At 32.1% G+C, this 17,669-nt stretch overlaps 1 protein-coding gene and 1 pseudogene across 10 annotated transcripts in view; one reads left to right on the top strand and one right to left on the bottom strand.

Annotated features, from left to right (window-relative positions):
• Window positions 1-217: 217 nt before the first annotated feature.
• On the top strand, window positions 218-2,967 carry LOC150023225 (TMV resistance protein N-like; annotated as a pseudogene).
• A 4,017-nt stretch (window positions 2,968-6,984) lies between these two features.
• Window positions 6,985-17,669, bottom strand: part of LOC137827077 (pentatricopeptide repeat-containing protein At4g04790, mitochondrial) — a 35,342-nt gene continuing 24,657 nt past the window's right edge. For 7 of the 10 annotated variants that reach the window (XM_068633385.2, XM_068633316.2, XM_090297194.1 and 4 more), the window contains 6 exons: window positions 14,783-14,887; window positions 11,726-11,890; window positions 11,520-11,650; window positions 11,347-11,425; window positions 7,528-7,745; window positions 6,985-7,436 (listed from right to left, as the gene is read on the bottom strand). In XM_068633385.2, coding sequence (XP_068489486.1) covers window positions 7,217-7,436; window positions 7,528-7,745; window positions 11,347-11,425; window positions 11,520-11,650; window positions 11,726-11,890; window positions 14,783-14,887 — 918 coding nt within the window. In that variant the 3' untranslated portion in view covers window positions 6,985-7,216. Of the gene's footprint in view, window positions 7,437-7,523; window positions 7,746-11,346; window positions 11,426-11,519; window positions 11,651-11,725; window positions 11,891-14,782; window positions 14,888-17,669 lie in introns of those variants that run through there. The other 3 variants (XR_011083718.2, XR_011083748.2, XM_090297193.1) reach the window with 2 other exon arrangements.

Genomic DNA, 17,669 nt, shown 5'->3' with positions numbered 1-17,669 from the left:
CCTGAAGTTGTATAAGTGGTGACCCGTGACAAGGTTCTTGCATGGTCATGTGTTTCATTTGGGTTATTGGGAATGAAGCCTTAGCAGTCCATGATCTATGTGAAGGCACCTCAGTGTAGTAAAGGAATGTGAATTCGGTCAGTTAAAGCATATAGTAGTAGTCATTGGTGAGCTTGTAGGGGTAAGTGGTGACCACAGTTTGTATAAGTGGTGACCCATGGCAAGTTTTCTGCATGCTCATGTGTTTCATTTTGGTTATTGGGATTCAAGAGTTGCATGTGCATGATGTGTGTCAAGGCACCTCATTGTAGCATAGGAATGTGAATTTGGTGAGTGAAAGCATTTAGTGGTGGTCATTGGTGACCTTGTAAGGGTAACGGGTGACCTCAGTTTCTATAAGTGGCGACCCATGACAAAGTTTCTGCATGGTGATGTGTTTCATTTTGGTTATTGGGAATCTTGGCAGTGCATGATATGTGTCAAGCTACCTCATTAGCATAGGAATGTGAATTTGGTCAGTGAAAGCATTTAGTTGTGGTCATTGGAGACCTTGTAGGGGTAAGTGGTGACCTCAGTTTGTATAGATGGTGACCCATTTATTGACGATGTAAGCAAAAAATTTTGAGATTCTAATTCATTTGGTTTACAAAAGCAATTAATTTTTCTAGTTTCTAAATAAGAAAAATCTTGAAATTTGTAATGCTTTTTAGGGAACATGTTTTGTATGGACTAGGTTGCACAATGCAAGAGCACTTGTATTCTTGACAATGTTGATCAACTTGAAGAACTTAAGCTGTTTACTAGGAATAGAGATAATATGTTACGTGGATGCCTTGGTGGAGGGAGCAGAATCATCATAACTCTAGGGACGAACATATATTGAGGACACAGGGAGTGGATGATGTTTATCAAAGTGATTCGTTGAGATAGGAAAATGCTATGCAATTGTTTTGTAGAAATTCTTTCAAAGTAAACTATATTTTGAATGATTATGAACAGTTGGCACATGAAGTAATTGGCCAGTGGAGTAATTGGGTCATCTTTGTTTGGTTGAAATGTCTCACGGTGGAGAAGTGCATTGGGTAGGCTAAGATATAATAGAAGTAAAAATATTATGGATGTGTTTACGTATAAGTTTTGATCAGTTGGAAGAATAAGATAAAGAAATATTTCTTGATATTACATGCTTCCTCAACGATTATAATGAGAGTTATGTGAAGGAAGTTTTAAACTTTCGTGGATTTCATCCTGAATATGGCATACAAGTTCTTGTTGATAAATCAATCATAACCAAGAAACATGGAAGGATATATATGCAGAGTTTGCTAAAGGATTTGGAAAAGAGTATTGTTCGAGAAAAATCACCTAAGAAGCCCATGAAGTGGAGTAGGTTGTGGGATTACCAAGATTTCGAGAAAGCTATGTTAGAGAATGAGGTAAAAGTAATAGATTGAGTATAAAATCTTAAATTGTCTTTTTTTTCTAGAATATGAAAACCCTTGAAAAAATATAACAATGTTATTCTTTTTGCATAAAGTTTAGGCAACTGAAAATCTTGAAGTTGTGTATGTTAAAGGTAATTGGGAGACTTATAAAACTGTGGTTTATCAAAAATTAAAAGCCTTAAGTTCCTTAGTCTTGTAGGAAGTTTATAGGAAGTCTCAATCATCTTTCAAGTGAACTAGGATATCTTAAATGGTACAAATGTCCTTAAAAGTGTTTGTCTCCAAGTTTTGAACCAGATTGGGAGCAGTATTCAACAACTATGGAAAGGCACAAAGGTTGTGTATATTAATTTTTTATTTCTATTTTTTTTAAAATAAACCAATTAAATGACAAACTATGTCTTTTTATTTCCTTTTACTTTTATTAGCCCAAATGTCATTGCTAATTTGAAGCATTTGGATCTCTTTTTCTCAAAAAATTTAGTTGAGATGCCAGATGTTGTAGAGGCCTAAATCTTGAAAACATATATCTTGATGAATGCATACAAAGCTCCAAAAAATCAATCCATCGATCGATTTTCTGAGAAAGCTAGCTATTTCGAATTTGAGAAACTATAAAAGTCTAGTAAGCTTACCCAATACCATATTGGGTCTGGATTCTCTTGAATATTGGAATGTCTATGGCTGTTCAAAACTATATTTAATAAGTTATTAAATGAACCAAGGAACACTAAGCATTTGAAGAATCTTTGTTTAGTTGAACACTAAGCATTAGATGTGTTGTTGTCTAGAGCACAAAGAGACTCAGTCAACTCCTTGTTACCTCCTCTCCTACTCTCCCTTGTTTGTGTGATCTGGATCTAATCTTCTGTAACTTAGTTAAAATCCCTATGTCATTGGAAAGTTAAGTTGTCTAGAAAAACTAAATTTGAAGGGAAACAATTTCACTACACTTCCCAACCTCAAGGACCTTTTCAGATTGTATTATTTAAACTTACAACACTGCAATGATTCAAATATTTGCCACATCTCCCTTCAAGAACGAACTTACCATGAAAAATTACAAGCTTCCACTCTTATATTCCATAGAGGACTATGAAGATGTGGCAGGATTAACCATTTTCAACTGCTCAGAATTAGATGAGAGAGAACGCTACACTAGCTTAACTGTTTCATGGATGATACAAATTGTTCAGGTGTGCATGCTCCTTCCTTTCTCTTTCCTTCTTTTAATATATATTTTTTTAGGTATGAAAACAACTACTAACGCATAACTCCATCGAGGTACAAGGCGACCCACCAATACAGATGTCTTACATCCACTCCATTCCGTCCAAGTGTTGAAAGTATTATCCCTGAAAGGAAAATACCAAGGTGGTTCAACAATCAGTTTGTGAGCATAGGCAATTCAAAAGAGATTGATGTCTCTCCTATCATGCATGACAATAATTGGATTGGTGTTGTGTGTTGTGCAATATTCTATTCAGGCAATGAAAGGGAAATGATTTCTCCAAGAACATAACATTTTCCCATCAAAGTACTTCCATTCGATTTTATAGATGTATTCAGTTATGTGGCTACATTTGCATTGAAGCATTAAGCTACATTTGCATCGTAGTGAAGAATTGAAGCCATTGTTGAATGTGGAAGCATGAGTTGATAATCAAACCAAACCAAGAGGCACATTAGAAGCAGCAGCATTCAAATTCCCTTGGCTTCTCTGAGGCACTCCATTGCTCTCATCACAACATACAATATTGTTACTGTAGAATTCACTTGTTTTAAAAATAATTATGGAACAAATGCTCACTGTTTTCCCTTACAATATACAGTCCAATTAATTGCTAATATTATATTTTTTACTTTGTTCGGAATTTTGGGTTTTGGAAATATATCTTGAAAACTATAAGTATGTTTTATAGAGGAGTTTGTGATTTATTTTATTGATATACTCCAAATATAGAACAAAATGTAACATAATATTAAATCTTAACAATATCTCAATCTTAATTTTTTAAATTTATAAATAAATATTTTTTTTAAAGATATTTTTTAAAAATTAAAATATTTTCTAAAAATTAATTTAAATAGAAAGATTTTAAGTAAATATTCTCAATAGTATTCAGATGTACTCTAGGTACTTCATGCTATCACAAATTTAGTATTCAGATGAACTCTAGGTACTTCATGCTATCACAAATTTTATATTTGACTCAATTAAGGTACTTAATATTACTATATCTCAATATCATATCCTAGGCTAACATTAATATCTCTCAATCTACTAATATGAATACAATAGATACTATAAGAAAATCATTAAATAAAAACTAATTTTAAAGATAAAAAATAATTAATCATTATCTTGATTAAAATTGATATTATTTTAAAGATTAAAAAAATTATTGGTAACTAAAGTAGTTTCTATTTTTAATAAAATTTCTAAACTAGTTTCTAAATTAGTATCTAATTAGCTACCAAGGTTTTAGCTTCTAACTTTATAATATAAAGTAATTGGTAGCTAATTAGATACCAATTTAAAAACTAGTTTATAAATTTTAATAACAATAGAAACTATTTTATATACCAACAATTTTTTTAGTCTAAAATAATATATAATTTAGTCAATATAGTGACTAATTATTATTTTTTTTTAAATTAACTTTATTTAATGATTTTTTGTAGTGAGGTGAATAATATCATATATAAAGTAATAACACTAGTAAAAAATGTGTTGAGGAGTATAATTTAATCACACTTAGAATCTTTAATCATAGTTGTCCTAGATTAAAATTATGTATAAATCAACTATTTTAGACATAATTCATCTAATTGGGTTTATTTTTAACATAACCATTTAAAAAATTAATTTTACATTTTTAGTTATAGTACATGGTATAATATTGTTTAGAATACGATCTAGTGGTTACATGGAGTAAATGATATGAAGGAAGCATTTACTGCTACAAGCAAGCCTGATCAAGCGAAAGTCTAAGTTTCTTCTCCAAATCAAAATGAAAAATGAAATTTGAGTAGAATAACATAATAAAATCCACAATATCTCATAAACAAAATTAAAAGCAAATCATTTGCAAAAATATAAACAAACATAATTCACGATAAAACTGGAAACAAAATCCGATAATTCCAAAAATTTGGAAACTGAGAATATGTGAGCAATATCTGAGACAAAATCTTTTTTCAATATACTTAGAACAAAGAAACCTATAAAAAGATACAAGTTTCAAGGAGAAATAATGAAGTTTTCTTATTTTCCTTATTTTCTTCATTATAATTATTTCATTTTACCTTTATATGGAGGACTAAACTTTTTTGAGTTTATTCTCTTGTGATTTCACAATAAATTGAGGTTTATGTTCAATAAAGTTTTATTTTTAAAATCTCTATCACAGTGTGTGTTAAACAATCTAATCTTTTTTAATTCTAGATTTTGTTAAGGAATTTTTTTTTAATACATATTTAGAATTCAATTATTTTCTTTAATTGGAATTCAATCTCTTGTTTTCTTAATTAAAGAGGTAGAAGATAAACATCTCAAATTGCACTATTTTTAGCCTCTCCCATGTGATGTGGGACTTCCATGATTCAAGCTCTCTTTTTCATGTGTTGGTCGAATTTTGACCGTGCCTTATGGTTCTTGGCTAATATTTCTAGCCCTAGTCAAGGCCCAATTATGGTACAAAGGAAGTCCAGTTATACCTCTACAAAATCCTACAAAAAAAAATACAAGAAAAACTACAACAATACAATTTGTACAAAACAATGAAAAAAAGAAAATTCTAGTTTTTTACTATTCAAATATAGAGTCTCCTTCCATCCTTTTAGCCAATGATTTTGATGCATGATAGTTTCCTTCAACAAAGTTCATAAGGATGAAGTAGACATGTGATGTGAACTTTAAAAGAATGGAAGAATCTTGATCAACTCAAGGAAGTATGGAAAAGAGAAACTCCGTTGATTTTCAACAACCATTGGTGGAAGCATGAGTTTCATGGAAGAGATACTAAATTTGAGTTACCTTTACTAATCCAAAGCTAACTCACCTAAGCATATGATTATAACATGTTAAAATCTTCCTTTTATTCCTTCTTCTTTATTCTTTCTTGTCATGCTTGCTTCTTATATTTATTCTTCCATTAGCATATGATTATAACATGTTAAAATCTTCCTTTTGTCTCTTCTTCTCTATTCTCAACAAGTTTTGCCTATCCTTATTTATATCAACATGACATGTGACTTAGTAACAATGAACTTTTGAAATTATTTTACAAAATCAAATATACTAATGGAATGTAGAAAGTCCTCCATTTCACTGGTCATATTTAATTACACGTAGAATAATAAAGAATATGGAAATAAAAAACAAAACAAGACCAAATCTAAAACATAAACAAAGAAGAAGGGTTATACATAATGGGACATAACAAGTCATGTGAGAAGTGGAACGGTGAAAAAAAAGGAAAAAGGATACAAATGGGGTCAGATTGCAAACATGATCTCAAACCCATACTAAAATTGAACCACATTACAACAACTCCCAATCATAAATATGATTTTAGATAGCATGATAATAATGAAACAAAAGACGATGCCGATGCCATATGAGAAGGAAGGGAAATAAGGTTTTAATATTAACTTTAATAGGAAGTGTAAAGATACAACGCAAGATATAAATATATAAACATGACAATAGCATAAAGATTATACTATTTTTAACTAATTTATATACACATATATATATATATAATTATTTAACAAGATAAGTGTGTTATTATGGATCTTTCTATGGTTTAAGGACTTTTCAAACTTTATTCAACTTCCGCCTATAGAGCTTACATATTCCTTCAATTATAAACTATAAAAATACGGATGAATAAAAAATCAAACAAAACAGAATTAAATATATTTAAATTAAAAAATTCATAATTCACATAATTATTTAACAAAATAATTCATATTATAATTTTCTTTTTGAAAAATCATTATTTTAAGTGAATTTTTTAATTAAAGTATTTTCATCTACTTCTTGACTAACTAAGATCTTTCGTAAAATCTTCTTAATTAAATAATCGTCCACAAAATACTTCTTAAATCTCAAACCCACATAATACACTACTTTTCTCACAGAGAAATTATAGACAATTTTTATCATAAAATTACAGACTTGAAACATAAAATTATTAAATGTTTTTCTCTAAAATTTCATAAATGACATTATTAATTATAAAGAGAAACAATTAAAATTATAACAAAATGATAAAATTAAATACAATTAATAATAAGAAAATACAGAAGAAACAACAATAAACATTTATAATAATAATAATTTACATTGACAACATTAGTTTTTGTCATTTCAAAAGAAATGAGGTGCAGGTTCAAATTTGATAAAGAAGTAATTATCCAATTATAATCATCTCTAACTTCACAGAATCTTTACTACCTTCGGCAGGCCAAGCATGGTATTGGAAACATGTGAATGAATTACATATAGTAATTTTGTTAAGAAGATGATGAGTTCTAATAATATGAAAGTAAACATATATCTTTTGTTTATAATCATTCAAAATACAATATGATGAAATCTAATAATGGCTAATAATGAAGAATATCCCTAATTATTAAGATCAAATCATATCTTCACTGTGAAGGAGGCATAGTAGGATATATAATAAGAATGAAATGGATACATCACTCTTCGGAAGAACATTTCTAAAGCAACACAAAAATTTAGGCATCCCCTACCTCTATCATACACTACACATATCACTGGAACTAGTATTCAGGTCTTTGCCCTCTCTTCCTTTACTTTTTCCCGGCTTTTTCTTCTCTCCTACAGAGTCAACGGCACTGTATGTTTCCTGACATGCTATTATGACAGAACAAACCTCCGCATCGTCTCGTGGAATTTTCTTAAGAATTAAGCTTGCAGAGCTACCATCTCCTGCTGCCAAAAGTGCCTGATACATTCTACAGCCATGGAAATAATTGAAAGCCACAACCATGAGCCAAAGATAAAAACTATATAAAAACTGTAAGGGTTAGGGAGATAAAAACTTACCGCAAGTAACTTAATACATTGTAAGGAAACCCAGCAATTTCGTACTCTCTCCAAATCAAGCGAGCATTGTTCAAATCTCTAGCATTGGCACAAGCACTCAAAAGAAAATCAAGACACTGCCGTGACGGCATAAGGTCCAGTTCATCCTTGATTGCCCAAAGCAAGTCCAGGCCAATCTGTAAATGAGTAGACTCAGACGCTGCAATTGCAGAAAATACCTACAGACACAAAGTTGATATTAGTAAGACTGTTGGAGCCCAACAAGTTTATGGGCTGAAAGAGCCATCGGTCCATGAAGAGCATGGAAGAAGTATGTGCACAAAAGAAAGAAGGGAAATCCTCAAGCTGAGGTAGCATGAGTACTGGGGAGGTGGTTAGAAGTGGAACAATATTTTTATTATTTAGTCTCAAGAGGCAGAGGAGATAGGGGGGATTATCTGTTTTTCTGTTAGAGGAGCTATGCTCTCGACCATTGGAGGTTTCCTCCCTTTTGTAGTTCCCTTTTTATTGCAAACAACATACAATTCTCCGGTGCCTTGATATTTTTCTGCTTCGTTTTTTACTACTATAATATTGGTATGTAACAAAGACATTTTTCTTTGTAAGTAGACGATAACGTTATCTTTGTTTGATAAGACGAAGGTTTACATCCACTTATAAATTATAATTTTGTTATATCTTTAATCGATGTGATATCTCAACACACCCTCTCAGGCCTAGTGTCAGAATCACTTTATTTATGCTGCATTTAATATTTCCATGTACAGTTTTAATTACATAATTAGGAGATTTAATTACATTTCATAATTTGGAGGATTAATAGGCTGATAATATATCTTATATTTAGTGTACAGGATAATTGATCCTGAATTGTAGGGATAGATTATATCCATTATAAATTAGGATTTTCAGTTATTAAATCTTTGTATTCTATTTAAGAGCAATTGCTCCTCTGAAAAATATTAGAAACAGTTTTTCTAACTTGGTATCAACGCTCTAAGATCCTTGGGAGCCTGGAGCATGTGTAATCTAATGCGCAAACTGCATTGCTGTAAAACCACACCCCTTTCTTTCATCCATCCAATGCAGCCTGCATTGCTGCAACACCACAACCCTTTCTTTCTTCCACTGTATTCGCTCAAGGCCTGCATTGCCATACTTCAAACCTAAAAAATGTCTGATACTCAGAAAACTCAGCCCACCACAAAGTTCAGTGCAAAGGAGATTCTAAAATTAAGGGGGTTGTTGAATACATTAACAAAACCTGTAGACTCAAGTATCCTTACTCAATGCCTTTAATTCCTCTAAAGGTGTATGGGTAGTTGATTTAGAGCCATAGACCACATGACTCAATGATCTATTGGGTTTATATATTATAGACACTGTCCAAGCAACAAAAAATTGCACATGCTGATGGAACTTTCATTACAATTGCTGAACAAGGAGATATAATGACAAACCAAAATCTAATTCAGAAGGATGTTTTGCATGTGTCCAAATTCTCTACCAATTTGATTTTTGTTCACAAGCTTACAATGGATTTATACACCAATCTGAAGGTTTGGTGTTTTTTGATTCTACAACCTGCCAATTTCAAGATCAGGGAATGGGAAGGTCAATGGACTTGTACCTTCTAAAGGATGCTAACAATATGTGTAGCACTAAGAGTCAAATTCCTTTATCTTTGATGTTAGAAATAACTCTCCAATAAAGAAAAAAATTTGCTTATACCAACTTCCTTTAGGCCATCCATCATTCAGTATCTTAAAAATTATGTTTCCTATTTTATTTCAAAATGTTGAAGAACAAACGTTTCATTGTAATACTTGTGAATTTGCAAAGGACATGCGAGCATGTTGACTTTCCCTCTAGTAATAAAAGAATGGTTGTTCCCTTTGCATTAATACATAGTGATGTGTGGGGATCCTCTAGTATTCCTTACTTAGCTGGGACAAGTAGGTTTGTCATATTCATTGATGATTGCACTCGAGTGACATGGGTATTTCTCTTGAAAGAAAAAAGTGAAGCCAAGCTTTTGAAAACATCATCCAAATGATTAAAGATCAGTTTGAGACAACCGTTAAAAGAGTCTATTCAGATAATGCCAAAGAATTTTTCAACCAAATATTGTCCTCCTTCAATGAACAATGGATAATTCATGAATCTTCTTGTGTGAACACTTCCGAACAAAATGGGGGTGACAAAACAAAAAATTGGGCATCTCACAAATTTAACTCGAGTCTCTCTTCTTGTGTGAACACTTCACAACAAAATGGGGGTGACAAAACAAAAAATTGGGCATCTCACAAATTTAACTCGAGTCTCTCTTCTCCATAAAAATGTTCCAAAATAGTATTAAGGAAAAACTATCCTTACTGCTACTTATTTGGTCAATTGTCTACCCTCCAAAACACAATAATAACAGTCTTAAACCAGTAGAGACACCTATTGAACAAAGTCACAAACATGGTGAATCAATTGAAGATGTAGTTGTGGATAGAAAATCTTATCAAAGGGTGGTCAGGAAATTAATCTACTTGTCTCATACTAGGCCCATCATTGCCTATGTTGTAGGGGTCGTAAGTCAATTGATGCATAGTCCAAAGGAGACTCATCTCATAGTATTCTACAGTACTTGAAAGGAACTCCTGGAAAAGGAATTCTATTTACAAAGGGGAATGAGATTATCTTAGAATACGCTAACTGTGCATGTTTTATAGACAACAGAACATCTACCTTTGAATAGTGCACTTTTCTTGGAGAAAATTTAGTCACCTGAAGGAGCATTAAACAAAATGTTGAGACAAGATCAAGTGCAGAGGTAGAGTTTAGAGCCATGGCCTTAGGGATTTGTGAAATCTATGGTTAAAGATAATTTTAGAAGACCTAAAGATTGATTGGAAGAAGTCTATGAGATTGTATTCTGATAACAAGTCAGCAATAAATATTGCGCATAATCCAGTGCAACATGATTGAACTAAGCATGTTAAACTAGACAGACACTTCACAAAGGAGAAATTGGATAATGGGACAATATGTACACCATTTGTATCTTCTGGAAATCAACTTGCAAAGGCATTGACAAGAGGGTAAGTGGTGCTACATTTAGTCTATTGTTGGCAAGTTGGGAATGGATGAGATCCGCTCACCAACTTGGCGAGTGTCAAAATCCCTTGATTTATGTTGCAACTAGTATTTCCATGTACAATTTGAATTACGTAACTAGGAGATTTAATTACATTCAATAATTAAGAGGATTAATAAGCTGACAGTATATTTTATATTTATTGTACAGGATCATTGATATTGAATTGTTAGGATAGATCATATCCACCATAAAATAGGATTTTCAGTTATTAAATCTTTGTATTCTATTAAAGAGCAATTGCTCCTCACTGAATAATATCATAAACAGATATTTTTTGACACAGAATTATACATCTTGAGTATGGGAATAAAGTAAGCCCGATAACGGATAGACTTTGAGCCAACAAACCTTGTGAGATAGACTTTGATACTATCTTAGAAAATGGACCTGAAGCCAAATTCAACCTTATAGAATCGGTCTTTAAGGTTAGATTGTGCAACCACTATTATAATTTGGTTATATCTTTAAATGACTTGAAGTCTTCAACAACATATCAATGGGAGTAATTGTGATGAAGAGAGTGAAACATGTCAAAATTTTGAATTTCCGTGTATAACAAATATTTTGAAGTCACCTCAAAAGTGTTTCAAACTCAAAAACAAATTATATCAGGATCTTGGCATAATATTGTAAGTTCATAAAAATTAACTAGGAGGGAACAAAGAACTCACTGCATCAAAAAGGGCTTCCATTACCATTTCATCATTTTCAAACTTATCCTTGAGTTGTTTGAACAAAAGAATAGCAGAACTGAACCATAAGACCAGAGTATGAAGATAAGCAACTTGAAGAATACAATTTCAAAACACTGAAATTCAATGTGGGAGGGGTAAAAACATCTAACCTCAAATTCTTGTTTCGTGCACAGTACAAGATGACCTTGAAGCAGCCATCAACCCAATAGTCTAGATCACTCACTTCCTTGAGCAGAAGCAGTAATTTATCCAACTCCCCATTATGTTGAATCAACTCTTCCTAAGAATATCCAATAATTAATGAAAAAGTTGAAGGTAGATAGATGATATAAAAAACACTAATGCAAAACCTTACAATCAAACAGGTAGCAGCTTTTGGCTCCAAATTATGTCCAGCTTTCTTAATTTGTTCATAGACAAGAAAAGCCTCGGACAATTGCCCATGTGATGCAAGAGCTACAGCAAGTACACTCTTGATTTCAATTAAGCTGTTGTTTGGTGTGTTTGGATCCAAAACTACCTGCAACATGAAATACAACTTATGCTCTACACCAGTATTGAAGAAAGAGGTGATGTACAAAGTTACTCCAAAACGGGGACTACAGAAAAACATGGCATATATTGATGGAAGAGGCCCAAGCACAAGCCCAACAACTAGAAGATTGGGGCCAACAACTAGGGCTATGGCAAAGAAGATTCAAGAGGACTGGGATGCTGCTACTGATGGCAGAGAAACATTTCTCTACATGTTCCAAGAAGCCAAGACCCTAGTAGAGTAGACTTCAATTTTCTTGTCAAAAGAAGAATAGGAATTTTACTTGTATTTTTTTCTAAAATGTAATTAGGGTTGGATTGGGCATTAAAAACCAACTAGATTAAATTTAGAATACTCCTAATTAAACCTAGGGTCGGTCATTTAACCTAATTTGAGTCACATGATGCACACCTTGCTCATGATTGCCATGTGAGCTCAAATAGGCGCCTAAATTCAAACTAACTAATTAGGCTAATTTTAAGTATTTACCTAGTAAAATTAAATTATGTGTATAGCCTGTAAAAGCTTATATTTTTATTTTTAATTTTAATTTTAATTTTAGGTGTACAACATTTGTAAAATAACAGTTGTGATAATATGCTATCAATATAAAAGTATGAAAGAACTTTAATTTGGATTTGGCCTATGACAATCTCAAAAGCTAGCTTTTTGTGTGAGAATTGCTCCCAAACCTTTATGAGATCTGATTTGGTTAAATATAATTCATGTGGGATCACCACGTGCCCCTATGCTTAGGAATGAGCATTTGAAGCAAGGAGATCCTCAGAAGGGCTTCTTTATATTGCATTAGAACAACTGCAAAGCTAGGTAGACTACACTAGAAAAAAGCTACAAAGGGTGGTTAAAATATCAAGTCTGATAGGTTTTAATAGCATATGAAATTTGAGTTATCTTGAGATATATGATGAAGAGACAAAATAATCTCTTTGTATGCCTATTCCACCAGAGCAGCATGTATATAAAGTGTCTCAAATATAAAGAAGATACAAAGTGATGGCCTAAGGCCCATCAGTTACATTTAATACTCCCCTTTAACTTGATGCATATAAATCATATAAATCAATTCAAGGACCCCACAATGATTTAGAGTTGTCAGCTCATCATTAAAGTTAACAAATTGAGTGGTGATGTCTCCAAATGCTATCTTTTCTGACAATCTACCTTAATATGTTTACTCTTCTCGTTAAATACTGAATTTGAGGAAATATGCAGGGCAGCTTGGTTATCAAAGATAAAAGTCATTTGATTGAGCAACTTGGTTATCCCAATTCTCAATTCTTTAAGCAACTGTTTGAGCCAAATGAGCTCATAGATGACAAAGGCTCTAGTTCTAGTTCTATATTCTTCTTCTACACTTGATCTTGCTACTAGAGTTTGCTTCTTGCTTTTCCAGGAGATCAAATTGTCCCAAATAAAGACATAATATCTGGAGGTGGATCTCCTATCACATGGAGATTCAACCCAATATGCATCTGAATAACCCACAAACCAAGTGTGATTATGACTATATAACAAACCTTTTCAAGGGGCACCTTTAATATACTTCAGAATGCAAATCGCTGCATTCCAATGTCTTGTACACGGAGAATTAGAAACTGCCTTGTCACACTGACTACAAAGAAAATGTCAGGATGTGTAACTATAAGATAGTTCAATTTTTCAACTAATCATCTGTATTTCTTAGGAACAAGTAGTGGCTTCCCCTGACTAGGTAGTAGTTAGGAATTGGTATCCATGGATGAGTCAATAGGCTTGGAATTCATTATTTTCCTCTAAAATATCCAAGGCATACTTCCTTTAAGAAATGACAATTCCATAATGGCAAAGTTGTTAAACTCATAACTTGGAAGAGGATCAGAAAGGGAATGAAAACTCGTAACCCGAGGATCATAACTCGACTCGGAAAAGTTACTACTTGAGTTACTACTATACATAATATAATTAAAGATAGATTCATAATTCATAAAATAGTCCAAATACATAACATAATTAAACATACATTCATAATTCAAAAAAAGTTCATTTGCTTTGTACGACTATGTGCTTTATACAATTTCAAGTAAAGACATTGTAACCAAGAAGAGATAAGTACCTCCAGCTATCAAAATTTTGCTTAAATAAGAGAAAAACATTTAATGCATGTATGGAACACATTTAATGCATTTTCTACATCCACGTTGCTCAAATGCAAGCAAGAAGTTCATGTGAGCTAAAGCTTCTCAACAGCCAGAAAAGGATTTGCAACAATCATCTTTTGAACAGAAGAATAAGAATCTGAGCCATAATTTGCAAGGCGTCAAAACGCTGTTAAAATATTTTATGAGCTAAAGCCTTTGTAAGAACACTATTATGTTCAGCTAGCCAACTAGAAAAAATAACTTAAACCTTGTACAAGTCGATAGACGATAACCCTTCCTAGTGAGCATCCTATGATCTTTTAGATCACACCCTAGACATATTGTCTGAGTCCATATCATCAAACTATATTTGCAAAAAAGTGAAAAAGGTTTTTAGAATACAAATCAACCTTCCCTTCTTATGTTGTACCTGTTTTTCGCAAAAAAACTAAAGCAGAACCAAAGTTGGCTAAAGTAGAAGTGAAACAATTCCATAAATAAATTCAGTGTCACGCATAGGGCACGTGATTTTAGAAACTATTTATGGTTAATTAGATCAAATTAGTTAAATAAAATTACTTGTAACCATTAACAATAATAATTGCGGACATGACAATTTACATGCAGCTACTTAACATATTGCAAGTTTGATTAGCTAGATATTTAAAGCTCGTACAATGCCTCTATTACCCTTTAAGTCCCAATAATCGTAATGCCAGGTATGATACTTATACCATACCTGTTTTGCCTTCTCCAAATTTCCACAAGCTGCATATGAATTAACAAGGGCCATAAAAACTTGTTTTGTAGCATGAATTCCACGTTGATTCATTTCTTCATAATACTACAAAAAATATTGTAATTAGTAACTCAAAATGTCCATACATGAAATCTTAACATCAGAACTTCAGTTAACATAAAATCTCAATTACATCAAGTCATCAAAAGTAGATGGATATAGCTACAAGACTGCATGCATTAAAAGAAATTAATCATATTTTTCTTTTTGGGTGTGAATGGTTGAACATTTAACAATCAACAATTACTAGAAGTTCACTATTTTCAACCCTATCATGATATTGACTTTTGTTGGAGATCCCACATCGACTAGAGATTAAGACATTTCATAGTATATAAGTGGGTGCAAATCTCACCTTATAAGCCGGGTTGATAAGGTTAAGTTAGGTTTAAAGTCCACTTCTTAATAACTTTCATTAAAGCATATGAACTTGATCAATGTAAACAACACACATTATCTAGAGATTATTCAGCATACTTAATGAAAATTCATTCAGCAATGTAACTTCTGAGGGGAATCCCAACAATTTGTTCATGAGCTAGGCTTCCAAAAATAAAAATAAAACAAAAAGAGATTTGCTTGTCCAAATTTGGTTGAACTTCTGTAAATTACTAATGTTGATGGTATAATTACATAAATAAGGATCATATCTTTATAACCTTAAATATCAAGATCATATTTACATTAGTGACATTTAGTATCTATTCTAGTATAAAATCTTTATTATGAGAGCATATAAAATCTCCCCTGTTTATTTTCTCAATATATATTAATCACTCGTCCTCTCAAAGAGACACACGGTTTCAATCAACACTTCTCTTTTTCTTATACTTCAACAATTGACTTAACTCTTCCTTTGAGAGGTTTATACATGAAGATTTTTTATGCACTGATATTTCAATTTGTATCATATAACGTATTCATATCTAATATGTATCCACATCAAATACTCTAGGATACTTTATCGATACTTATTGATGATGTATTCAATCTATGAAGCACTAATACTCTTAATGATGACAATAATTTATAATTTTTTGTTTTGACAGGGTCTAAGAAATGTGATTTTAATTTGGATCCACATAATTGTAACTATATATTTATTACGTTTTAAGAATTTTTATACATTTTTAAATACATATTTGTCACGTATCATACCATGTTATTTTCAAAATAATTGTATTGTCGTATAGGATACTAATTAGGAAATATGTAGAGAAGAAGAATCAAGAGGATCATTGTTGAAGCTTAAGCTCATGAAAGATCTTGAAGGAGACTTCAAACTTAAAGATTTGGATTAGCTCACTAAGCAAATAAGCCAAAGGAAGAATTGTTCATTAGATGAAGTCACTCCATGAATTACTTTTGCTAAGGGAAATTTGGATAGCAAAGAATTCACTAAGCAAGTTAGTTTTGCTGAGAAAAAATTAGACAGTCAAGAGCAAGGAATTCACTCAACAAATATATTTCGCTAAGCAAAAGTTGGATAGTATGCTAGAGTGTTCAAGTCCACTGAGCGAATAAATTTCATTCAATAAAATACTCTCAAACTTCACAATTTTCCATTGTTTTGGAAACTTTAGTCCTATTTAAAAGGACCACGTGAAATTAATAGACATTTTTTGGATTGTGTACAAATGTGGTCATTGATCCATTGCACAAAAGCTTTCTTCCTATTATTGCACAAATCATCAAAGGAATAATATTCTTATCCTTGTACTCCTTGTACATTTTGGTATGCTTGTTCTGTGATTATTGTATCACTTGTTGATAGACAACCAAAGTTTGTTCAGATTTGTTATGGAGTAGCTAATTTTGCACAATTGTCATACGACAGCTATTACAATTTATTCGGATCTATATAAGAGCATCTTGTACTTTTTTGCATGTATCTTATGATAGCAATAAAATCAGTTTCCTTTCTCTCTGTATCTTCTCCATCCCTATCAATTCAAGACTCACTAGTGGCTCAACATTTAGGATCTAAACCAGCCAGCTCTACCTATATTCTCTAGTGTAATTCTAGTCAAACAATTGTAAGACCATTTTCCTCTCCTAAAATTAGATAGCATCAAAGCTTAGGCTTTCATCCTATGTTCAACAACCACCTCTTCCACGAATTCTAGAGGCATCAAAACTACATCAGCATTTGTGGTCAATGCTCTGCCCTCAAGTTTTAGCTTAATACTAAAGAAAAATGGAAGAAACTATGTTGAATGGGCGCAATCCATAAAGAGGTCTTGGTATGTTCATTGACGGATACCAAGGCTCAAAAAGGATATCTATCAAACCACCCAACTAGAAAAAAGAAAACAAATGTAGAAGGTCAGGCATTTCAAACCTCAAAAAGGAGAAAACATGGAGCAAAGGGGCAACTCAAACTCCATTTCTCTAAGAAACAATTGAGCATTTGTACAAGCTCTTCTCAGATAAAATGCCAGTTATTATATCATCTTCTCTAAGGATGGCAACAAAATGGGATAAATACAAATACAGCTACCCACCCTACCAGGTAGAAATCTGTCTTGGGCTCTCCCTGCTACCCACATGGGTACCCATTTAAAAATTACCCATGGGATTTTTTATTTCCACATGTACTACAAATATTCAGGGTTACATGGAAGAAAAAATTTACAAAATTCTTTGGAAAGCTTTATACATTCAAGGGCGACATATATCACTGAATTTTATAAATTAAATAGTTTTGAATAAAAAATTGTTCTTAATATATAGTTTCAAGGCCCACAGACCTATGTTATTTTTCTCCCTTAATTCAACAATGTACAAGATTTGTCATATTTCTAGCAAAAATAAAGTCCTTGAAATT

This window comes from Phaseolus vulgaris, chromosome 11 (assembly GCF_051622355.1).
Source record: "Phaseolus vulgaris cultivar YP4 chromosome 11, ASM5162235v1, whole genome shotgun sequence".
NCBI classification, from domain to species: Eukaryota; Viridiplantae; Streptophyta; class Magnoliopsida; order Fabales; family Fabaceae; genus Phaseolus; species Phaseolus vulgaris.
Note: the sequence above shows the minus strand (reverse complement) of the source record. Positions and strands in the feature narration are given on the sequence as shown.